We start from the raw sequence: 26,639 nt of genomic DNA, 5'->3' as shown, positions 1-26,639 counted from the left end.
GTTTGATTGGCAAATGTGTGGACAAAGGTTGCAGATGAAAAGGAGACAAAAGGGAACAAAGGAAACAAGGAGACAAAAGAGTGTCAGATAGATGAGAAGAGGAGTGAAAGGATTAAAAGTTAAAGCCAGAGGTAGGGATGTATGTGGAAATGGATTGGGGGGGGGATTTAAAAGGGGGTAGAAGTAGGTAGTAGTGGGATAAGTAGGTAGTCAGTGGGGTGTGGGGGGGGTGGAAAACAATGGCGCTGTTACCTAAATTTGGAGGTCAATGCTCGTACCAATGGGTTGTAAGCTACCTAAGCGGAATACATGTTGCTGTTCCTCCAGTTGCACGTGGCCTCAATCTGGCAGTGGAGAGGCCCAGAACAGAAAGATTAGTATGGGAATGGGAAGAGGAGTTAAAATGGCAACTGGGAGATCTTGTATGTCTTGGCAAACAAAACCCGAGGGGTCGCCTATTCTACGCTTGGTCTTGCCGATGTAAAGGATGCCACATTGAGAGCATTGAATGCAGTAAATGAGGTTAGCAGAGGTGCATGCGATCTTCTATCTCACCTGGAAGGACTGATTGGGTCCTTGGATGGAGGTGAGAGAGGAGGTATAGGAACAGTTGTTACATCTGTTGTGATTGCAGGGGATATTACCTGGGTGGGAAGGGATGAGTGAACCAAGGAGATGCGGAAGTAGTTTTTTCTAAGAAAGCAGAAAGGGATGGGGATGGGAAGCTGTGACTAGTGGTGGGATCACAATGTACGTGGCGGATATGTCAGAGAATGTGTTGGATGCGGAAGTTGGTGCAGTGAAAGATGAGGACCAGGGTACTTTATCCAAGTACCGTTTAGAGGGAGAGGGGACGAGAGCAGAACTATGGGACACGGAGAAGACATGGGGGAGCGATTCATCCACAACAGCAGGGGAGAAACTATGTTAATTGAAGAAAAAGGACTTTGTGGGTGTCCTAGAGTAGAAAATCTAATTTTGCAAACAGATGCGTTGAAGACGGAAAAATTGAGAGTAGGGGATGATGTCCTTGCAAGAAGCAGGGTGGGAGGAGGTGTAGTTCAGATAACTGTGGGAGTACTTGGGTTTATAGTAAATGTCAGTCGATAGTCTGTTCACTGTGATGGAGACAGAGAGATTGAGAAAGGGGAGAGAAGTGTCAGAGATAGTCAGAGATAAGTGTCAGAGATAGTCCAAGTGAATTTCGGGACAAGCTGGAACTTAGTGGTAACGTTGAGACAGCAACAAGTTCTGCATGGATGCAGGAGGCAACCACAAATACAGTCATTGATGCAGCGGAGAAAGAGGTTGTGTTTGGATCAAGAAGTGTTTGGCATAACCGACAAGAAGGCAGGCATAACTGGGGCCTATGTGGGTGCCCATGGCACATCATAAGGATAAATAACAATGAAAAATCTCTATCAGTAAAAGACTGATATACAAACATATATGTGAGAAAAGAGCTGTCTGATGACAATAGGGGAATGATGAGATGCGCTGCTGAGCAAAAAACTCTTGTAATGAGCTCAGCTAACATGCTTCACCAGATTAGTTGAACTCAATGTCGACAGATTGTGGGTGTAAGGATTTCCATGTCTAGATTGCAATCTATTGATCTTTACTACAAAGGTCAAATATGCTTGATTGCAAGAGCAGGAATAGGCTCAGACACAGGTGAAATTGCCTGACAACTCTCAATATCCAGTTCATGCACAACACAATAATTACTGCAAGAAGTGCAAATATTTTCAGACAAAAATAACTTTTAAAATAATTTTTAAATAACCCAACCCCAGCCAAATATATCAAAAGAGAGCTCCACCTCCAAGACTCCCCTCCATAAAAGGATTATGCCCATGGTTGCTTCTGCACCCACCCAACATATTTTGAGATTCTTTATACAGAATTTGGGAACAAAAATTGGACACTTGAAAAACAGGCCTAGCAGCACCTAGTGCCTGATAGTATTACATAGACAATGTATTTCAGTAAGCAGTGAACTATGCCAGATATGATCAGTCAGATGCCCAACATTTCTGCCAACATTTTACCGTTATCATTACACAACTTTATATAAGACATTAATAAACTATCCAGCTGGTGGCTTAGCAATCACAAGTGAAAAAAGTGGAATGCAGCCTAAAAATGACACGTCATTGGTGTGCCCTGTTGGCAAAAGTCTTGACGCAAACAAGATCAGCATGCCATATATTTCTTTTTGGAAATAATCAGTAAAACAGATGATTACTTTCTAGGATAACAGCTGTCTTGCAATACATTAGAAAACGATTAAATACAGCTTTGTATCATTCTCCAAACAGAAGGACCTTGGTGATTCCAATATTACTGATTAGTGAAACTATTGCTTAGGTTTTGCAATGAAGTGATTTCAGATGTGCATCGAAACAAAAACATAATTAGAACTTAAGTGGGGAAATCTGTCTGAGGGCCATAATGATAAAATGGTTTCACCGTACATTAATTTAGTTTAGAGATACAGCACGGAAAGTGGCCCATCGGCCCACCGAGTTCGCACCGACCAGCGATCCCCGCACATTAACACTATCATACACACACTACTGACAACTTACATTTATACCAAGCCAATTAACCTCCAAACCTGTACATAACATATAACATAACATAACAACACTTTATTGTCACTCGGCACAACACCGAGCGAAATTTCAGCAGTCACACAAAATACAGCAAAAAGAAAAGAACACAGGACACCCGACCCCAACACAAACATCCATCACAGTGACTCCAAACACCCCCTCACTGTGATGGAGGCAACAAAACTTCCCCTCTCTTCCCCCCGCACCCACGGACAGGCAGCTCGACCCCTACCGAGGCAAACGACACGCACAGCCCCCGCAAGGGGATGGAAGGCCCCCCGGCCGAGCCGCCCCGGGCACCGAAACGTCCCGCGGCCACACCGGGCGATGTTAAGTCCAACGGCCGAGCCGCACCGGGCACTGAAACGTCCCGCGGCCGAACAGCGCTGACGATGTTAAGTCCAGCGGCCAAGCCGCACCGGGCACTGAAACGTCCCGCGGCCACACCGGGCGATGTTAAGTCCAGCGGCCAAGCCGCACCGGGCATTGAAACGTCCCGCGGCCGAGCCGCACCGGGCACTGAAACGTCCCGCGGCCACACCGGGCGATGTTAAGTCCAGCGGCCGAGCCGCACCGGGCACTGAAACGTCCCGCGGCCGAGCCGCACCGGGCACTGAAACGTCCCGCGGCCGCACCGGGCGATGTTAAGTCCAGCGGCCGAGCCGCACCGGGCACTGAAACGTCCCGCGGCCGAGCTGCGCCGGCAATGTTAAGGCCCGCAGCCGAGCCGCACCGGGCACTGAAACGTCCCGCAGCCGAGCTGCGCCGGCAATGTTAAGGCCCGCAGCCGAGCCGCACCGGGCACTGAAACGTCCCGCAGCCGAGCTGCGCCGGCAATGTTAAGGTCCGCAGCCGAGCCGCACCGGGCACTGAAACGTCCCGCAGCCGAGCTGCGCCGGCAATGTTAAGGCCCGCAGCCGAGCCGCACCGGGCACTGAAACGTCCCGCAGCCGAGCTGCGCCGGCAATGTTAAGGCCCGCAGCCGAGCCGCACCGGGCACTGAAACGTCCCGCAGCCGAGCTGCGCCGGCAATGTTAAGGCCCGCAGCCGAGCCGCGCCCCGGGGAAGAGACCTAATAAAATAAAGGTTTCCCCCCGCCCCACCCCCCCACCCCACCCCACACCCCCACCACACACCCCCACCACACATACACAGCCAAAAACAGAAACAAAAACCATCCCAACACCGACACAAACAAAAAAAAAAGAAAAAAAGACAACAGACTGCCAGAGAGCCGCAGCCGTTAGGCGCAGCCAACTCCTCCCACTTTGGAGTGTGAGAGGAAACCAAAGATCTCGGAGAAAACCCACGTGGACACGGAGAGAATGTACAAACTCTGTACAGACAACGCCCGTAGTCAGGATCGAACCTGGGTCCCTGGCGCTGCAAGCGCTGTAAGGCAGCAACCTCTACTGCTGTGCTGCCCTGGTGCAACGTAAGTTGCAAATGTTGCTCTTTAACTGGAGCTCTTTTTAAAACAAGTTTTAAACTCTCAGGATGCATCATAAGACATAAGCCAAGAAATTCTATAGTGCTTAAAAAGTGTTTGTGCAAGATAAATTGACAATAGTATTTATAGCACAAGAACTTCAATCTGCAGCTCTATGCACACTAACACACTGTCAATGTGGAGCATGCATGATTGATATTCACCATCATCTCCACCATCACTCTCAACTCCACCACCCAATCACTGTCTTGGAAATTGCCCAATGAAACTAAATCTAAAAAGCACTTCAAATACTCAGTGTTCACCACATAGAGAAGGTGGTTTGATGAGCAAGGGACATGCACTGAAACACTTAAATCATCGCTCACTTGCAGATTTGTTGGTGAGGCAGTGACGGGTAAGCATCCAATAGCACAAAAGGACAAAATATTTTGGATAAAATTTAATGCCAAACACTGGTTTTCCTTTTCAATGCTACACATGTACGCTTCAGTCCAGGCCTCCGGGGCTTTCAGTACAAATGACAACAGGGTGAGAGAAGCAGATTGCAAAGATGGCTTGCCAGGTAAAACCTGTGGAGAAGAACCTATCTTCCCAGCACTCAAAACTTTTCTGTGGGCTAGGTTCCTCTCCTCGAGGTGTCCACGAATTAACACATGTAAAGGCTAAAGGTTTCAATGTCAGTGGTAATGGAAACTAATCACCTCTACAGAAAGACCTCAAGCCTGGACTCCTCAGATATAAAGGATGAAGGTCACCATCGCGCTGAACCTCCTGAGATAATTTCAGGCAGTAGTGGCCATTATCTGACATGCGGCAATTTGAAGCACAAGTGACTTCGCAATGCTATCTAACAATGGATAAAGGAACTACTATGTTTTCCAAAAAGTAGACAGAAGCAAGTGCCACAGGGAGAATGATTTGCCGGGATTATAGGCTCTCAGTTGGCCCTGGTATTGAGCGTTAGACTGCACTCATCTGCTGCTCTGGGCTCCACATGTGATCATAGAATTCTTCATGAACCTGATTGCCAATGAGGAAGTCAAGAATCCAATTTCAAAGGGAGATGCAGAAGTCCAGGTCTTGGAGTTCATGATGAGTTTGCAGGGGAAGATAGTGTTGAATGCCAGCCACTAGTCGATGAACAGCAGCTCGGCATTTGTGTTCATGTCATAGAGATAGTCCAGAGGAGAGTGAAGATAAGTGTAGGAAGGAACTGCAAATGCTGGTTTAAACCGAAGTCAGAGTCTGAAGAGGGGTCTCGACCCGAAATGTCACCCATTCCTTCCCTCCAGAGATGCTGCCTATTCCGCTGAGTTACTCCAGCTTTTTGTGTCTATCTTCCAGAGTGAAGATAATGTCTGCAATTGACCTGTTGTGGTGATAAGCAAATTGAAGTGAATCAAAGTAATTTCTGAGGGAGTAGTTGATTTAATCCATAACCAATCTCTCGAAGCACTTCATTATGGTGGATGTAAGTGCTGCTGGACTGTAGATACCACTGAAGCTGGTCGTAGTAACCTGCTTCAGCACCATTTAACAGTGTGTTTCAATGGGCAATGCGGACAATATAATTTCCAGCCCATGCTTTGAATTCTATTTAATTATTCACTAGTTATCTCTATGACTAAAGAGTTAACTGTCAGCCAGTGAATTATGTTTTCTATCAGTATTGGTAATATAATAAATTTCCTTGTAGCCCAGAAGCACAACAGGTTCAGTCCAGCCTCGTGTTTCTTTAATACATAATTTCTCTGAGATGATTGAGAAAGGATCCAAGGACCGGCGCAATGAAAAATAGCTCAATAATTAACTGAACAGGAGAGATTAGCTGATATTTATCCAAGATTTACACTCAAATTCTTGGAATTATCCCTGTAAAATGGCTTTCTTTAACAAAAAAAATGTAATTTGAAGAAAAAGTATGTGCTCTAAAATCAAATTGACATATTATTTTAAACTCTGGTTGAGATCAGTAAGATGGATCAGTGCCATATGCTTTCAAAACCACATGCAAATGGTATCACTAGGAAAGGGAATGGAACCCAAACTTTTGTCAAATTAATATTCTCACAAGGAAGTATGCCAGTTTTTAAATGGGTGGTCTGTCTGCTAAATTCATCAAGCACGCACAAGCTGTAAATGTAACCTTACACTTCTCATTTCAAAAGATCATTTTCATGCTTTCACGCCTCTGTTCAAGCAACAAGAGAACCTTCCCTTCCTGCAACTGTTGCCAATATCATCTGCATGGGGGTGTTATATGTCAGTTGTCAATGCTATCAAAACACTTACCTTGAAGACACAATGGCAAATTCTGCAATCCTAACAGTCAAAATAGTTCAGATCCATGTCCACAAAATATTTTTTGACATAAATTCAATATTTATCCTTGTTGAATGGTCATATTTCAATCTTTCAGAAATTTTACAGTTCTTCTTCAATTAAGCAAGTTTGATTCTGCTTCTTATTCTTAAACAAACGTTCAGGGTTGAGGTTCCAGTCAGAGCAGCCATCATCTTGTTGAATGATAGAGCCGGATTGAGGGGCCAACTCCTGCTCTTACTTCATACTCAGAGCTGACTTCTAGGTTCAGGTTCTCCTTTATCAAACAGGCAATAAGGGTCATGGAAAGTCCTGTCAGCTGAGACAGCCTCGCACAATGTAACTCGGTCATTAGGTGGAGCCAGAACAAGCCCTTCCCATGCGATGAAATAACTTACCAGTTCTAGCTGAGCTATGCCTTTAGCTTTGGCCAGAACTGTTAAATTATAAAGCCTGTCTGTGAATGCTTCCAAGTCAGAAACATTCAAAATCAAAAAAACACATTTTTAATTATTGTAAAGAAAATACAGACCTAAAGTACTTAAAACATTCAAACAGTATAAACAGCTGTTTAAAGTAAATTAACTACTAAATCTGTTCCTCAATTGTTCCAAATCGATGTTGTTTCCTGGATTCCCCGTAAAGGGTTGACATAATACTGCAAATCTGGCACCCATGCTGGCTCATCTGAAGAATATGCCATTCACATGTGTACACATTTGCAAAAATTGTTCTTCAACCAAAGTAACCTGCAAAATGAGGCCATTGCAACGACTGTGTAGCACTGAAGAAGGGTCTCGACCCGAAACGTCACCCATTGAGCCTGAAGGGTCTTGACCCGAAATGTGACCCATTCCTTCTCTCCAGAGATGCTGCCTGTCCCGCTGAGTTACCCCAGCTTTTTGTGTCTATCATTAGCACATGCTGATGCAAGTTAGCAGCTAAAACTAGCAGAACAAGACATGTGTCTTGTCAAAAACTAGCAGAACAAGACTGCATCTTCTTTGGGAACTGCATACGGAGGATCTTCTCTCCTTTAGCCCAGCTACAGCAGCAGGGAACGCCATCAGAATCCAGTCACACCAACAAATATTTGCTCCCATGACTAGCTCCAAGGAAAACTTAAAGAAGAATTTGAGAATATGTATTTTATTTGCAAAAATAAGTTAGTATTTGTTGGAACTAACATGCACAATCCAAAGGTGGTGGATCAATCATAGCACCTGTATCAAAAAATGGCAACATCAATCCTTCTCTCAAATGTTGATCAGGCCATGTTTACTTTTTTTTTTAAAAGCCCTCGTTTTGATTTATCATTTCAAAGAATTGTCAACCTCAATGGATTGAAGTTAGAAAACACTTCCACAAAATGAGACGGTGAAAACTTTGAATTCTCTATTGAATATAAATTCATCAAAGGTTATTGTTAATTTTAAATCTGTGATTGATAGAATTATGATAACCAAACACATTAAGGAATACTTGGAAAAAGCATGTGTATGAAATCGGGTTAAAGACGAGACACAATTCAATCGAATGGTGGAACCGGATCAAGAGGTTAAATAGTCTTTTCTTAAGTATTTTTACAATGCAACTAAGATTCAAATTTGGGGCCATAAAATACAAATAACCCAGTGAAATGTGATGAAAAAGACAAAGAAAGCATGAGGAAAGGAACTTTGAATTCAACCAATTCTTGTGTTTTGAAATTTTGAATGGAAAGCTTCAAAACTTTGGAAATGTTTAAGCAGGTTATTTGCAAAGTGGGGCAGTTTGCCCAAAGAAGCCTTAGTTTCCAGGATTGTACTTACTGTCTCTGCAAGGCCTGTTTAATGGGGAACTTCTTGCCGCAATTCCGACATTTGAATTCTTTTTCTTCACTGGGCTTCTGATGCAGTGACTGCAAGTGCTCTGCCAAGATGTCCTGGCTTCGGAAGCTGCTCTCACATTGTGGACAACTGTAACCTTCCTTATCGCTCAACAGATCTACGAAGATACAAAGCACATGGGTAAATTCTCCAAAATGAGATGAAGTGAAAGTTCCATCTTGTCACTCTATTGCAGTACTGTTTACAAACCACTAACAACCAAAGTAAAACAAATGTTAACAGTAGTGTTCACGTTAAACCCCTCAAATTATTGGTGTGGGACTATATACAATTGGGATATTGACACAGCAGCACAGTCAAAGTAGTAATTATCGTTAATGAAAAACAGCCTTCACTGAATCAGCACTTGTGGTTTTGACTCATTTTCCCAACCTTGTAAAGCCATGCACTGTAGATTCAGAACATTCAGCTTTACAACAGAGAAAAAGAAATGCTGACAAGCATAATTCCACAGAGCTCAGCCACTAGTTTCTTTACTGGTATGTATTTATTTTATTTTAGCAAAGCTAGTTTTCATGAACTGAATGTTACATGGTTACAGCATACACAAATATTAAAAAGTCATAGAGTCATACTGCTTCTTCATGCCTCTGTAGAATTCCTTATCTACACAAACAAGTAAAGCTGGGGAATCGACGATCCCATCCTCCTCGTCAATTTGTGATACCTTGCGCTCAGACACAGAATAACAAGTTAACTCACTGCTGACCGGAACATGACTGCACAGCTGTACTGTGGTTTATTCAATCATTTACAATCCTCCAACCAAAGGTGGCGCTATTACAAGGTGGCGCTATTTTCAAGGCATTCTGCAACAACTTATTACAGCTTTTTCAACAGTGTGTCACCTCTACCTTCCAGATGGGCAATAGCAGCAGAAACCTAGGAACATTACCATCTTCAGGTTTCCTGCTAGATCATATGCTAACTTCACTTGGAAATGTATTACTTTTCTTTCATCAGAGGCAAGTCAAAATCCTATAATTCCCTTCCTAATGGCACTGTGGGATTACCTAGACTGTACAGATGCCTGTGGTTCATGAATACCGCTAACAACCATTTTTTTCCAGGGAAATTAAAATGGCCAATAAATTCTTATATTGTTAGAAGCATTCACTTTCTGTAAAGCTTCAAGTTTAAAATTAGCACACTTCTTCTCACTCCAATGTCACCACTAGTTTTAGTGATGCAGCATGGAAGCAGGCCCTTTGGCCCACCAAGTCCGAGCTGACCGGTGATCACCCAGACATTAGTTCCATCCTACACACGAGGACAATTGACAGAATCCAATTAACCTATAAACCTGCACATCTCATTGGAATGTGGGAGGAAACCAGAGCATCCAGAGGAAATCCATGCTGTCACAAGGAGACCATACAAACTCATAATCAGGATTAAACCCAGGTCTCTGGTGCTGTAAGGCAGCAATTCTACTGCTGCACCACTGTGCCCCTGAGCTGGATCTGAACCAGTCCTATAGACTCCAAAGACATCTGTGGCTTTTCAATTCTGACTTCTTGATTGCGCCAAAATTACTTTTTCCAAAACAAGAGGTTTGATCTACTATGTCTATCCCAATATAGGTATCTCCTCAGTTCCTTTACCTCTCTCCTTATCTCCCTGTAGCCCTTGTGACTTATTTTCTCACTCACACACTTGTCCATCAACTCCTCTTTTGATTCTTTTGTCATTTGTCTGTCCTGAGTGATAATTTACAGTAGCAAATCTTTAGGATATGGGAGGAGACCAGACAGCTGGCACAACAACGTTCAGATTCAGGGTATACCTGAAAATTCCACAAAGACAGCATCCAGGGTCAGGATCAAACTAGGTCCCTGGATCTGTGAAGTAGCAGCACTAACTGCTGCATCACCATAACACACAATCGCTCCCCGTGGCAACCTTGCTATCATCTGCTGAAGCTCCAGGCTCCTTAATTTGCTTTCCAACTGCTTGGCTCCTCTCTACCTCTTCCTTCTTCACAAATTCCTTAAAATATAAAATTTTGACTGAAATCTTGGGTTTTTTTTGCTCTTTTTATCTCCTTGGGCCTCATTGTCAAAACTTGATGGTCACATTTCTGTGATGTATATTGGAATGTTTTATTACATTGAAGGCTCTAGCAACATAAAACGCGTCGCTGATTATATTAAAAGATTATACAAAGCAAAGCCCAAGGATGAACAGTATATCATTAACAAGATCTTTGCTTCATGCTTCATACAATATATACCACAAAGAAATTGATACAATTATTTTTAATGGATAGCCAAGTGAACAAGATGTATAATACTAATAAAACCCACAAAAATCTAATTTAGGATATTATAATCTATCAAGCACCATTGATTGATACTGGTAAATACCTTTATCACCAGTTGGTTGAATATCTTTGGGATTTTCTTCATCTTCTTTGCTGACCATTTTCTCCTCCTCTTCTTCCTCCATCTCTTCCATTTCACTATCCAGATAACCAATCAGTAATTCAGTATCTGTTTCGATGTCATCCACAGCCAAATAAAAAATATTTTCTCCTTCCTAAAAGCAATCAGAAAAATATGGCATTATTACTTCAGTTAGAACTTGCTGTAACCTACAGCACATTGTTACTGTCTTCTTTATGTACTCATCAACAGTCGGCCTGAGAATATTGATTAAAACACAAAATGCTGGAGTAACTCAGTGGGTCAGGCAACATCTCTGGAGGGAATGGATAGGCAATATTTCAGGTAGGAACCCTTAGTTTCGATCCTGACTACGGGTGCTGCACTGTAAGGAGTTTGTACGTTCTCCCCGTGACCTGCGTGGGTTTTCTCCGAGATCTTCGGTTTCCTCCCACACTCCAAAGACGTACAGGTATGTAGGTTAATTGGCTGGGTAAATGTAAAAATTGTCCCTAGTGGGTGTAGGATAGTGTTAATGTACGGGGATCGCTGGGCGGCACGGACTTGGAGGGCCGAAAAGGCCTGTTTCCGGCTGTATATATATGATATGATATGATATGATAGTGACCCCATCGAGCTGATCTTCTTTATCTATCAGGTGTCCATTATTAGGAACAGGCTCCAAGCAACAAAGGTCTTAAACAGTGCATCCCAAGCCTTTGTTTCTTAAACAAAGACCTTTTAACTGTGTTTAAATGTGTCTGAATAGTAGAAATTTTACATTTATTTATGAGGATTTAAATAAATGAAAATCAATTTGAGAACTACTAACAGGTAGTTGAAAATATTAAATAAAGTAATGTAACTCGAGCACATATCCTTTTCCCGGAATGGGCAGCCTGGTCTGGATAAATGGAGTCCTCATTCCACCATCAGACCTCTTGGACGGAAACATTTTACCTCTCACCCCACTGTACATCAGTGATCTACTGTTGACTTTAATGGAGAGTCGAACTGCAGAATTCTGACAAAGAGTTTTTGATGGGACATATAGATGGGACATTTTCTTTCTGCAGATGCTGCTAGATCTATTGAATGCTAGTTTAGTTTAGTTTAGAGATGCAGAGCGGAAACAGGCCCTTCGGCCCATCGAGTCCACGCCGACCAGTGATCCCCACACATTAAAACTATCCTACACACACGAGGGACAATTTACACTTACACCAAGCCAATTAACCTACGAACCTGTACGTCTTTAGAGTGTGGGAAGAAACCAAAGATCTCGGAGAAAACCCAGGTGGTCTCAGGGAGAACAAACAAACTCTGTACAGACAGCACCCGTAGTCGGTATCAAACCCGGGTCTCCAGCATTGCAAGCACTGTAAGGCAGCAACTCTATCCCTGCGCCACCGTGCTGACCAAATGCATCCACCATTTTCTGTTTTTGTTCAGGTCAGATGATGGTCAATGTAAAAAGATCAAGGGCAATGTAAAAGTATTCTGAATCAATATCACATATGCTACAATCAATTAATAAACAATTATATGTCCTCTTTACCATGGAATGAAAATAGATCAATCACAAGAGAATCCTTGTGCCAAAGGAACATAAATTCCACCCAAGATTAGTGATGTACAAAATGTCACTGAAATGTCTATAAACAATGATAGAATGGAAGTTTTAAAAGTACCTTTTAATGCTCACTTAATTTTAACAAGTTTGTGGAATAAAAACATGAAAGATGAAAACATGAAACACAGAGGTTCTCCAAATCAATCATTTATTTAATGCTGCCAAAGGAGATCTCAAAATATATTGAAATTTCTTGTATCAAGATTCACATGATATGTCAAGTTTGCTTATAGTACAAGTTATGACTTTAGTTGATGCTGTAAATAACTGACTCCAAGTTAAATCCATAATGCGAATGTTTGGACTTCATTAAATTAATTTGTGAGATTTAGATGTTGCTGGCAAGGCCAATATTCATCGTCTCCCTAATGGAACTTGACAAAACAGAGCTGGGCTGCCTTCTGAACAGGGTAATTACAGAATTTAGCTGGACAGGGAGTTGCAGTACGAAGATCCAGCAATAATGAGGGAACAACGATATATTTTGAGGCAGTATGGAGGAAAAAACATCAGCATTCCCAAAATCCTGCCGACTATGGCGTTCAAGGTGAGACGAGTAGTTGCTGGAGTATTGATGTGAAAATGTGATATAGGAAAAAAAATCTAAATTATGCCTGAGAGATTGAACACACAAGTGTTTCAATGTTATCAAGCTTCCAAACTTACAAATACTGCTATCTGCACAACACACTTTGGATGGATTGCTGTGCAATAGATGACAAACAAACCTTTTATTAATGCTGGTGGTGCTGCTGCCTCACAGCTCGTGACCAGGGTTCAATCCTAGCCTCTGGTGCTGCCTGTGTGTAGTTAGTTTGCACATTTCCCCCTGTCATCACATTGGTTTCCTATTGGTGCTCTGGTTTCCTCCAACTCAAAACTGTGCAGGTTTATAGGTTAATTGGCCAATGTGTAAACGACTGATAGAAACTGGAGAAGGAGGGGAGAGTTGATAGAAATTTAGGGAGAAAAAAAATGGGGTAATGCAGATTAGTGTAAAAATGGGTGCTGAGTCATCGTCCGTCCCCCCGTCCGTCCCCCCGTCCGTCCGTCCCCCCCCCCCCCGGATGAAGGAGCTTGACCGCCCCTACGAGGAAAGCTTGCCGCCGGCTATGGGAGTCAAGATCATCCCGTCAACGGACGGTTAGAGCCCCCGACCGCTGGAGGACAAAAAAGGGAGAGATTGAACTGTTTTTTTATCTTCTTTCACAGTGAGGATTGTGGAGGAGTCACTGTGGTGGATGTTCATGTTAAAATGCATTTTGTGTGTCCTGTTGCTTTTTACTGTTATGACTGTATGGCAAATGAAGTTCCTTGTTTGTTGCAAAACATACTTGGTTAATAAAGTATTATTGTGATTGTGATTGATGGTTGGGGGTTTAATTGTCATATGTATCGGGAGAGGAACAATGAAATTCTTACATGCTGCAGCTTTACAGGCACATTAATGCAATAGCACAAATAAATATCCAATCATTAATAATACAATAAATTAATGATCAGTCATACCAGGTAACCAGACCATAAAAGTGCAAACCTGAAATACTTAGTACAACCAAAACAAATTCCATAGCAGGTTATTGCCATGGTTGGGTTGTGCTTGATGTTGTATAGTGTGGAAGAGTCTAATGGTTAATGGGAAGAAATAGTTCTTAAACCTGGCGGCCATGGTTCTTGGGCTCATGTACCTTCTTCCCGATAGTAGTAGTGAGATGAGAGTGTGGCCAAGGAGGTGCGGTCAAGGACAGATCTTCAGAGATATGCTTGCCTGGCCAAATCTCTGAATGCATTCAAGAGAGAGCTAGATAGAGCTCTTAAGGATAGCGGAGTCAGGAGGGTATCAGGAGAAGGCAGGAACGAGCTACTGATTGAGAATGATCAGCCATGATCACATCGAATGGTGGTGCTGGCTCGAAGGGCCAAATGGCCTACTCCTGCACCTATTGTCTATTGTCTATTGTCTAACTTGAAGCTGTTGACGCTCTCAATCGCTATCCCATTGATGAAGACAGGTTGATGGATCCTTGGCTTTCCCTTCCTGAAGTCAATAATCAGCACCTTGGTTCTGTTAATGTTGAGAGCAAGATTGTTGTTCTATCACCATACAATCAGATTGTCAATCTCCTTTTTGTACTGTGACACATTGGTATTGTTATTCGTCCAATGAGGATGAAAGATCATCGTCATTGAAAGTTGGAACGGTGTCTGGGTATGGTTGTGGGTAGAGAGAGAGTAGAACGGGGACTGGGCACATAGCCTTGAGGTGTACGTGTTGGTGGAAACCAAGTAGGAAGTGTTATTGGTAATTCATACTGATTGTGGTCTGCTGATGAGGAAGTGGAGGATCCATTTGCATAGGAACGAGCAGAGACCCAATTCCCAGAGTTTAATGATAAGTTGAGAGGGAATGATGGCGTTGAACACTGCGCTATAGTCAATAAACAACAGCTTTATATCTGTATTCTTAACATCCAAGTGAACTGCTGCAGAATGAAGACCCAGCAGGATCGTATCCGCTGTTGATCTGTTGAAGCGAAAAGCAAATTATAGTGGTCAAGGTCCTTAAAAGGCAGGAGTTGATATGTCATAACCAACCTCTCAAAGCATTTCATCACCCCAAACATGTTGATAGTCATTGATGAATGTCACTTTGCTCTTTTTGGGCCGAAGTAATATGGATGCCCATTTAAATTTGCGGGGATTTCAGACCATAGTAGTGAGAGGTTGAAGATGTTTGCAAAAACTCCAGCCCGTTGGTCCGCATGTATATACTAAAACTCTCGTTTGTTTGTTTGTTTGTTCCTGAACTACAGCTAAAACGGTACACAATAGCACAACAATTTTAGGCCCACCTTACTCACTGTCGTCCCTTTGGTGCTAATGGAAGAAATTTCATTGAAATCGGTGTTATATTTTTTGTTATTCACATTTTAAAGTTTAAATCTATCTCCTCGGGAGGGGGGAGGGAGGGAGTGATGGGGTGGAGGAAGGGGGGGAGAGAGGATAAGGGGGGTTGAGGGAGATGGAATGAGGGGAGAGGCAGAAGGGGGGAGTGGGGGAGGAGGAGAAGGTGCTGCACCAATGTGGGAGAGGTTTGGGCCCAACGGGTCCACTTGGTCTAGTAGATTTTAAGAATGCAGCCAGGTACACTATCAGGGCCAGATGCTTCAAGGTTCACCCACGTGAAGGGTTGTGGAGGTCTAAAAAGATACAATGTTGTTCTCACTTTCCAGCATAGAAAGCATTGAGCTCGTCCAGGAGTGATGCATCATTTTCACTCGAGCTACTACTTAGTTTTACCTTATTGGAAGTAATGGCATGCAATCCCTGCCAGAGTTCCAAATGTATGACTGATTCTGCAGTTTGGACAAAGTGTCCCTTTGCTTTCTCAATGGCCTTATCAAGGTTTGGCATGGACATCTTGGTTGACACCGTCTCACTAGACTTGAATGTCCAAGATCTGAAGATTGGTTCATCGAAGCTTTCTGGTTAGGGAACTCTTGAATGGTTAGTGGGCCGAAGGGCCGGTTTCAATAAGATAGAAACATAGAAAATAGGTGCAGGAGGAGGGCATTCAGCCCTTCGAGCCGGCACCGCCATTCATTGTGATCGTGGCTGATCATTCACAATCAGTACCCTGTTTCTGTCTTCTCCCCATACCCCTTGACCATGCTGCATACCTTTTAATGATTGTATACACATATGTATTTGGCAGTGAATTCCACTTTCTAAAGTGTGTATTGCAACTGTTGAAACTCCCATGTTCATTCAATGAGGAACAAAGACAAATAGTGGAAGAGGCATAATTTGAGGAGAAAGATGAGGAAGGAAAGCAAAGGTGTGGGACAGACACTTAAGAAGACTTTGGAGAGAGTGCAGGTTACCAGAATGCCGTCTGGATTAGGGGGTCTTAGTTATCAGTAGAGCTTGGACAAATTTGGATTGTTTTCTCCCTTTCATGAGGGGACAATCTGAAGGTAGTATATAAAATTATGAGAGCTTGTAGGAAGGGACTGCAGATGCTGGTTTACACTTAAGATAGATGCAAAATACTGGAGAAACTCAGCGGGACAGGCAGCATCTCTGGAGAGAAGGAACAGGGTGACGTTTCGGGTCAAGACCCTTCTTCAGACCCTTCTCAAATTATGAGAGCTATACATACAGTAGAGAGCCTGACCCTTTTTCATTGGGAAAAAATGCAAAGACTAGGAAGCGTAGTTTTAAGAGGAGAAGGGGGAATGTATGGGAAGAAGATATGGGGGGTAAGTATATTTTTAACACAGAGTGGTGGTGAAAGCAGATACAATAGTAATGTTTAAGATGCTTTTAGATAAGCACATAGATATGCAGGGAACAGAGGAATGTGGATCACATGCAGGCAAAGGAGATTAATTTAACTGGGCAATATGTTTGGCACAGACCTGTGCTGCACTGTTCTATGTTATACGCTCTAAAGCATAAATGATAATGACAAAGATTGGGAGGACGATATGCAGGACATAAAGGAGGTCATAACCAGCACACCACAGATGTCAAATGTCACTTCTTTGAACATCTGAGAGTAGACAGGAAACTAATCATGTCCAGAAAGATTTTTACAGCGTCTTAGAAAACCCATTCAAATGGGTGTACGAACTTTCTTTGTGAGTCTCATTTTCCTTGCCACTGGATCCTTTCAGATATTACCCTTGACAGTGTGCAGCTCATAGCCCCATTAATCAAGGAACCAGGACTTTGTATGTAGCCATCCATCACGTTATGCATTAAGTGCAGCGATCAACAGAAGAGCTTTTGGAACACATGAGCTGTGATTGATTCACCTTGCAGGTAGGCATCATTGACTGCACCCATCTTCAGGGAACCGAAAGATCAGCCAACAACATATGCAAATGGACAAGAATACCACTGTGTAAATAAGTGGTCTGGAGCTGACCACGGGAATCATGACCACATACCTAGAGGATTGCCACAGTTCATCTATCCTCAGATGGTCTATTATCTCTCCAATATCTGACTTGGTTATAGGTAGAGGACTGCTGATGTAACTAATGACGACTTTGCGCAACTGTAACCTGTCCAAACATGATCTTTTTCTTCTAAGAAGATTGTCAACTGTACTCGGAGGTACTTTACAGAAGCATCAACATAGCTGCTGGACAGGCTCATAATCTGTCATTTTCTGGTGCCTTGACTTAGTTGGAAACAAACGGATTTAGGAAGCTGTTGGATTAGCCATTCCTCACTGACTGACAGGCAATGTGTAATGTGGATGGGGTGAGGAGTAGGGAAATGAGGGGGAATTGTCAAATCCTCTGCCATACTGACCTTTCTGGTACACAAAACACACAACAAATCGGGAGTCCATTCGTCCCATTTGCCTACCCCACCTTTCAGTTGGGTCACAACGGATCTGACTGTAATCTTAAAAAGACGCAAAGTGCTGGAGTAACTCAGCAGGTCAGGCAGCATCCCTAGAGAACATGGATAGATGACATTTCGGGTCGGGACCTTATTCCAGCATTTTGTGACTGTAAACTTAAATCTACACTCCCTTCTACCTGTGATAATCTGTCACCACTATCTACCTCTGCCTGAAGAATAATCAAAGTCTCTTCCAACAGCCTTTGAAGAAGAGTTCCAAAGATTTACAACCCTCTGAGATTAAAAAAAAGTCTCCACATCTCTGTCTTAAATGGGCAGATCCGTATTTTTAGTGATCCTTGGTGCGAGATTCTCCTACGAGAAAACAACCTTAGGATCTGATATGCTTCAATCAAGCCTTCTTTCACTGTTTTAAATTCCAGTAGATACAAGCCTAGCCTGTCCAACCTTTCATCATTAGACAACTCCTTAATTCTAGGTTAATCCAGCATATCTTGTCAGAAATCCTTTCAATACAGTTACATTCTTCCTAAAATAAAGAGAGCAATACTGTACCGTACTTCTGATGTGATCTCACTGAGTCCATAACTGGAGCATAACCTCTCAACTTTCATGTTCCCGTGGCAATAAATCATAATATTCTGTCTGTTTCCTAATTTACTTAAGGACAATGGCACAATGGAAGAGTTGCTGCCTTACAGCATCAGAGACCCAGGTTTGATACTGACTACAGGTGCTGTCTATATGGAAGATCTTGGGTATAAACTAGCATCTGCAGTTCCTTCCTACACATTGCTGTCTATGCAAAGTTTGCACATTCTCCCTGTGACCACATGAGTTTTCTCCTGGTGCTCCAGTTTCCTCCCACATTCCAAAGACGTGCAGGTTTGTAGGTTAATTGGCTTCTGTGAATGGTGCCTAGTGTGTAGGATAGTACTAGTACAGGTGATTGTCAATCAGCGCCAAAGGGCCCGTTTCCACGCTGTATCTCTAAGCAAACTAAACTACTTGCAGTATCACTGTATTTACCAGTCACAAATCATACTCAGGGACATTCAGATCTGTCTCTCAGAGCTCTGCGATCTCTCAACATTAAACATATGTCTTTTTTATTCTTCCTGCCAAAATGGTCAATTTCACATTTTTCTTCACAATATTACCGGATCTTTGCCCACACAATTCTTTGTAAATCCCTTCTTTCCTCTTTACAATTTGCTTGCCAACCAAACAAGCCCCTTCTTATCAAATTTTTCTAGCTCCTAATTTTTTTAAACTCCCATCACAACTTCTCCATAGTAGACATTACAATCTGTCTGACAGCTGATTCAGCATCCACCAAAGTAAAGTGGATGCTTGTTGTGAAGGCTTCCCTTAAAACTTTTCTGGAAATGATACATTGGTTTGGGGTAAACCACACTGCACTGATATAGAGAGAGATGACCCTGCACTGGCTCAATGAGGATTCAACCAGACTCGACAATAGTACTGTGTTCCTCAGCACACCACTCAACTCTCCATGCAACTGCCTGTGTGATGCCACGTTACTGTCCTCAGCAGACAAGGGAGGGCTCCCCACACTGATGTGAGCAATGGTTATGGGAGGCTGCCGCCATTTACGAAACAGTATCCTTACAAAATGTCGTCATTCCAAACGAAAGGAGTGATCCAAAAGCATTGACAAGAAATGAAAACTTTCCCTCTTCACAGATGGTGCTTGCTCTGGTGAATGTTTACAGCATTTTGTGTTTTAAGTAAATTAGAAAGGAAAGTTAAAAGGAGGTTAGAAAAAGTGACTTTGATGTACATACTAAGATCTAAATAAGAATAAATGGGAAACATATTGATTCAAAATGGTAAATAACAAGAGCTGTTTGGATGTGGATGTCTTTACATGGCCATTTATTTACCTTCTTTCCAGACCCACACGCAAATCTTTATAATGATGCGCCTTTAAAATTCTGCTGTTTAATTTCACACTAAACCAAGACAGCCCAACAACTTATTGCAAAAGAAAAACACATTTGTTATGAGTATTTAAAAAATAATCTTCATTTTCAGTCTTCAAAAAATTTCAAAATAAACTTCAAACAGGCACACATATGGGTACAGCTGTGCTCAGAGTAGCAATACACAGCTCCAGTTTTGACAAAAGTATCCTGAGACGATGCGACACCAGAGAGCAAAATACAAAAAAAAATGTTTGTTTAATGAAGTCTCCCAAATAGTGCCATAAATCTGTGTTCATCTGATTAACATCCAGCAAAGTTAATTAAACTATTACTGGACTTCCATCCAGCCAGAGATTTTTATGAGAGTTTTCACAACATGCAGACTGGTTGATGATTTTTAATTATCTCACAGCGAAAGAGATTTGCATAAACTGTCATGAGGCTTCACTGTTGTCCTTTGTAATGCTAATCAATGCAGTAGGTTTTGAAATCAAATAACCTAAGACAATTTCAAAGTAAACCTCCAGAAAATCCAGTTATTTCCAAGAAATAGGCATGCTACATGACAGCCCTGTTTTCAACTTTATCCGTGTCAGTGAATATGCAGAAGATGATTAAAGAGCCTTGCGTTGGCAACATCTTGTCAATGAGCCATTGCAATAGATGTTACGAAATGGCTGTGTCAACAACAAGCAGAGCATCATTTCTCACCCGAGCCTCAGTCATTGACCACATTCCATCATGTGTCATGTGGCTTTGTGCTTTGCCATGGTTTAAATTATTCCAGATCTATATTACAGAGATATTTTAAACTTCTAGGCAACTCTTCATAACCTGAAGTTGCAAAGTCATAAGAAAACTTAATTGCATTCATTCATCTCTCCCTGCCTGTCCAGCCTTTGAGACTTAGTGGTCCTAACCTCTATCCTCCCATCACTCCTTCCAATTTCTGACCTATTACTCTGGTTTCCACCTCCCTGCCACTCTAGCTAAACCCTTTTGAGTAGAACTAGCGAATCTCTCTATTGGCTTTTCCCCCACCCCCTCATTGAAGACCCACATTGATAATGTTTTTCATCATTGTCTTCAGAGCAGCACTGCAGCCTTTGGCCATATTAGAAATAAGAAGTGTTCAAGTCCGACACAAAGCTGAGACCTCCAAACATTGAGGTAACACCAACATCTCCACAGACACCAAACCTACTGGTATAGTAAGCAAACCAATATCAGTATCAGCTGGTAAGAGGCAATCCTCAGCAACATGACTCTGAAGAAGGGTCCCGACCTGAAACATCACATATTCATGTTCTCCAGAGATGCTGCCTAACCTGCTGAGATACTACAGCACTTTGTGTCGTTTTCTGACTATAATCTGTCAGCTTCAATGGACGACCTGTCAGTGGCATACCCAATCCTCGGACTCCTGAAACAAGCATTCTATCCTGAGCTTCATCATAGCACCACATTACCATGGGCATTCTCAAACTCTCATTGATAACGTGTAAGTCACCAGTGATTCACGGGAATCTCAAAAGCAACTGAATGGAATGAAACCAAGTCTTCCACAGCCCCGAGGGTCTGCTTAAGGAGAAACAAAGGCCCCATTACACCCTGAAGACATCAGACTTTATACAGATTCAGACCCAGCTGCCCAGACTACATACTCTGGTTACAAAATTATTTTTTACTCACAGTGGTCTATAGAGCCATAACTGTACCTTTTGATCTTTTAACTTTAATAACAATAATCCTCAAGATGTATTAATCTCTTTTCAGTATTGAGATTCACTCTATAATTACAATTCTGCAGAACAGATTCAGTAAGTTTTATAGGAGCAATTCAGTTTGACATTATTTTGCTGAGCCTTTCTATCACTTCATGCTATGATATACACTTTACTAAATTATCACTTGTACTGTTGATGGCAGTTCTGCATCTATCAAAGTAAAACAGAAATATAAAGTACTTATTGAAATTCTTTCTGTCAGACTCCTCAATGATCCTTTACATTAAGTGGTTGGTTGCACTAATAGCAAGATTATGCTGGTAAGCAGAACTAATTATAATAACATCAAAGTGATATTTTAGCATGAAAAAAGTTGAGGCATTTATTTCCAAGTCTGCATTCTCCCATTCATATGCATTACATTCTTTTGGCCATTAGGAGGAAGCACTGTACATACAAACGTCTGTATTCTGTAAAAAAAAAAAGGACACAAATTACTGGAGTAACTCAACGTGTCTGGCAGCATCTCTGGAGAACATGGATAGGTAATGTTTCGGGTCGGGATCCATTCTCAGACTGATTGTACATCGGAGGAGGGGTGGGGGGTAAGAAAGGTGGGAGAGAGGAGAGGCAGGATAAAGCGTGGCAGGTAATAGGTGAACACAGACGAGGGAGGTTTTTGATAGGTAGCCATATATTTGAGGCCTCTGAAAGAGGTTTAATTTCTTAAGACTTGTTAAAAAATATTAACCAGAGTAATGGTATTACCAAGACCATTTAATTATGGACGTGCCAAATTAAATAACTGCTTCATGATCCTTATTGTACATGGCACATTCCACTGAAAAATGAGCCAGGACTCTCTTAGGGTTAAACATTTCATTTTGTAGTACTGAGCTTCGAAAAATATAAAGCAAATCCCAATTCAATATCTGATACATGCTGCGGCTGTAGTTTATCTTATTTTCCATGAAAATTGAAATCATAATAAAATGCAGCCAAAAGCTTGATTCTGACCCTGTGTCTCCATTGAGAATTAGTGTGTTCACATATAATTAGGCTGAGTTGAGATAACTTGCTTTGTTCTGTAGCTTGACCGCACATTGAGAAATAACTTGGGCATAAAGAATATCCTAGACATGAACCTCCATGTTCATAATGTAAACCACCTTATAGACTTGTAAAGAATTTTGATGATCAAAATTACTTGAACTTAAGCTTGGACTGGGGCTGTAGATGAATTGTGCCTCTGTGTTGATGCAATTGCTCTCAGTATTTTCTAGTAACAACCCTCCTTCATTCATCATCCGAGCAATGGAAGTTATTGACCGATAGTAACATGGTAACATAGTAACATGGTAACATAGTAACATGATACCAGCTGGAAATATGAATGTATTCATCTCACTGGTAGGCATGTATATTGTCCTGCTGGGTATAAGGAACACCACAGAAGGAACAAGGAACACCACAGAAATAACCTGTGTTGGTTTAAGAAGGTTACATTATTGAAACTATTATTGACATTCAGAGTGCTTCTTCTTCTTGCATAAAGACGGAGACTAGAGTCCACAGCACCTGCGATAAGAATTGCGAGGTGTCGGTCAGGCAAAGTCCAAGGAGAGGTTATGGGACTGCTTTGAATCGGTGGACTGGGCCATGTTCAGCAGACCTGAATGAATATGCCGCGGCCGTCATCATCTTCATAAAGAAATGAGTGGATAAGTGTGTACCTACAAAATCATTCCAAGTCGTTCCAACCAGAAGCCCCGGATGAACTAGGAAATCTGTAATCTGCTGAGAACTATATCTCTGGCATTTAAGACTGGTGATCAGAATTATACAAGAAACCAAGTACAATCTCCTGAAGGCCATCGCAGGTGCAAAGAGACAGTTCTGGACAAAGTGGGAGTCACAGGCAGAGGCTCAACAACTGTGGTAGGGCTGCATGGTGAAACTGAATAACACAAGTGGCAATGATGCAGTTCAATGCCTTTTATGCATGCTATGAAAAGGAGAACATAACACACCTACACTCATAGCCCCCAAATGACCCTGTTATCTTAATTTTGACTTCAGAGCATCTTTCAAGAGAATTTACCAAAGCCCAGCGCAGATGGTGCACCTAGCTAAAGGCCAGTGCAGATCAACTGGCTGGAGTCTTCATGGACATCTTCAACCCTTCTCACTTGTGCAGTCTGAGGTTCCCATCTACTTCAAAAGGCCATCGTCGTAACTATGCCCAAGACGAACATGGTAACCTGCCTCAATAATCATAATCATAATCGTAATTTATTAGTCAAGTATGTTTTGCAACATACAAGGAATTTGGTTTGCCTTACAGTCATACCAAAAAAGCAACAAGGCACACAACTACATAAATATTTGACATAAACAACCAGCACAGCGGCTCCTTCCCATTCCCCACTGTGATGGAAGGCAATAAAGTATTTTCTTCTTTCCTCCTTTTCTTCCGCGATCGGGGGAGTCAAAACGTCCGCAGTTGGGGCGATTGAAGCTTCCGCAGCTGGCGATCGAAGCTCCCACATCGGGGCGGTTGAAGCTCCCGCTTCGGGGCGGTCGAAGCTCCCGCGGCTTAGAGCTCCCAAAGTCGGTCTCTAACCAGGGACCGCAAGCTCCATGTTGTTAAATGACTGTCTGGTTGCACTATTATCCGCCATAATGAAATGCTTCAAGACATTGGTTATGGCACAAATCAACTTTCTCATAAATTACCTGGATATACTTCAATTTGCCCCTCAAAACATCAGGTCAATAGCAGACATTATCTCATTGGCTCTCCTCTCTGCTCTGGGCCATCTGGATAACAGGAATACAAACATCAGTCTGCTGTTCATTGACTACAGTTTGGCATTCAACAGAATCATCCTCTTCAAATTCATCACTCAGCTCCAAAATCTGGACTTCGAAATCTTCCTTTGAAACTGTATTCTTGACTTCCTCATCCATAGAAACATAGAAAATAGGTGCAAGATAAGTGAAGTGTAATGGACAAAAAAAAATAGCAGGACTGAAAAGAATATATCGCAGTGAGAAAAAATTAAGAATCTTCATTTACGAATATGAATCATATGTGAACCTGACTTTCACAAGACCTGCAGTGAAAAGTTTGCAGTTTAGTTATGTTATCTGATAGCTGCAACGTCCTTGGGTCCTAGCAAGCTGCCAGCAGACAAATCCCATTCGTCATTTCTCCCTTCATTTTATTTCCCAGTATCCCTGCTAATCCATGATTGGTTGTGGAAATGAAAACTCCTCCATATGGAACCCATCAGAAGAATTTTCAAATGATTGAAAGAGATAAGATTTCAATATCCTGACAATCAGAAAATCATGATGCAAATAAGGCAATAAGAAAAGTTTTCTGCATGGAAATGGAATAGATTTGTCACCAATTTTCAGCTCATCGGTCTATCCATCTGGCTTATGAATAATGCATTTCACATATCTCAATTACAATAATGGTTCGGGTAGAAAGTAAAAGTCCAAACACGCGTGAGTAAACAGTGACATTAAACGGAAGTAGGATTCCAGAGAATTGCAAATAAATCATGTAACAATTCAGATTTTCTCCCAGCAATCTTATGCCTCTTTAAGGAAATTGTGAAGTAATTTCAATGGAAAGAAGTCTTCAGCCTCATACAAGTGAAACATGCTCGAGTCGAGTCGTAGCATGCTATAGACAATGCGTAGTCTGAGCTATGGCTGGAGATACACAGAATACTCATACCTCTTTTAATTTTCCTTGCCTTCCAAAAGAAACATTTATTCGACAGTAAAGACATCCTTGATAATTAAAATACACAATAATAATTGCTTGGACCATTTGAATTCAGGGGCAATCAATTTTATTTGGATTGGACTGTTGAGTTGTTTTGTTTAAATTACTGGGCCAGAACAAAAATCATCCTAAAAAGTTTAAGGTAAGCTGAAAAATGTTCATACATTTAACATTTCAAAATATATGATAGATCAAGTCAATTTGAATAAGTTTTCATCGGGGTGTACAAGGTTAAAGCAACAGCTATACAAGTGACCATGAAACAAACAGCAATATTTAGTCCATTGATATATTGTTTCTCAGTCTCTGTCTGAAAACAAATGAGCTCTCTGTCTCAACCACAAACAATTAAAATATTTTAAACCCACTCCAACATATTTTTCAAAGCAAATATTACATTACAATATTTCTGATGACAGTTCATATTCTGCAATATTATTACCTGGAGAAGTATACTTAAAATATATAATTTGCATAGTAAATTATATAGTTAATCAATTTCTGGCCATAAGCATTATAGAAATTGCAGTCTAACATATACTTGATGCTGATGAGCGAAAAGAATGCTACTTTTGGCTCTGCATCAACATCAATGAACATGTCCAGTCCACAACACTAATGGCTGTTGTTTGCTAGAAGAGTTGAAAATAATTACATAAGTTATAATCAAAAGAACTTTTGAAGCTGTTCTTAAAACTCAGCTAAGTCTGTATTGATTGCTTTGGCATAAGAAAATAACTGCAGATGCTGGTACAAATCGATTTATTCACAAAATGCTGGAGTAACTCAGCAGGTCAGGCAGCATCTCGGGAGAGAAGGAATGGGTGACGTTTCGGGTCGAGACCCTTCTTCAGACTGATGTCGGGGGTGGGACAAAGGAAGGATATAGGTGGAGACAGGAAGATAGAGGGAGATCTGGGAAGGAGGAGGGGAAGGGAGGGACAGAGGAGCTATCTGAAGTTGGAGAAGTCGACGTTCATACCACCGGGCCGCAAACTGCCCAGGCGAAATATGAGGTGCTGCTCCTCCAATTTCCGGCGGGCCTCACTATGGCACTGGAGGAGGCCCATGACAGAGAGGTCAGACTGGGAATGGGAGGGGGAGTTGAAGTGCTGGGCCACCGGGAGATCAGTGGCGTTAATGCGGACCGAGCGCAGGTGTTCAGCGAAGCGATCGCCGAGCCTGCGCTTGGTTTCGCCGATATAGATGAGTTGACATCTAGAGCAGCGGATGCAATAGATGAGGTTGGAGGAGGTGCAGGTGAACCTTTGTCTCACCTGGAAAGAATGTTTGGGTCCTTTGATGGAGTTGAGGGGGGAGGTAAAGGGACAGGTGTTGCATCTCGTGCGGTTGCAAGGGAAAGTGCCCGGGGTTAGGGTGGTTTGGGTAGGAAGGGACGAGTGGACCAGGGAGTTGCGGAGGGAACGGTCTCTGCGGAATGCAGAGAGGGGAGGGGATGGGAAGATATGGCCAGTGGTGG

The 26,639-nt window shown here is 42.2% G+C and overlaps 1 protein-coding gene across 3 annotated transcripts in view; it reads right to left on the bottom strand.

Annotated features, from left to right (window-relative positions):
• Positions 1-26,639, bottom strand: part of prdm5 (PR domain containing 5) — a 243,768-nt gene that overhangs the window by 189,164 nt on the left and 27,965 nt on the right. For all 3 annotated transcript variants that reach the window (XM_078411286.1, XM_078411294.1, XM_078411303.1), the window contains exons 4-5: positions 10,649-10,820; positions 8,205-8,379 (exon numbers count right to left, since the gene is read on the bottom strand). In XM_078411286.1, the coding sequence (XP_078267412.1) occupies positions 8,205-8,379; positions 10,649-10,820 (347 nt within the window). The remainder of the gene's footprint in view (positions 1-8,204; positions 8,380-10,648; positions 10,821-26,639) is intronic.

The sequence above is a fragment of the Rhinoraja longicauda genome, chromosome 1 (assembly GCF_053455715.1).
Source record: "Rhinoraja longicauda isolate Sanriku21f chromosome 1, sRhiLon1.1, whole genome shotgun sequence".
Taxonomy (NCBI): domain Eukaryota; kingdom Metazoa; phylum Chordata; class Chondrichthyes; order Rajiformes; family Arhynchobatidae; genus Rhinoraja; species Rhinoraja longicauda.
This window is presented reverse-complemented; position numbering and strand designations above follow the sequence as displayed.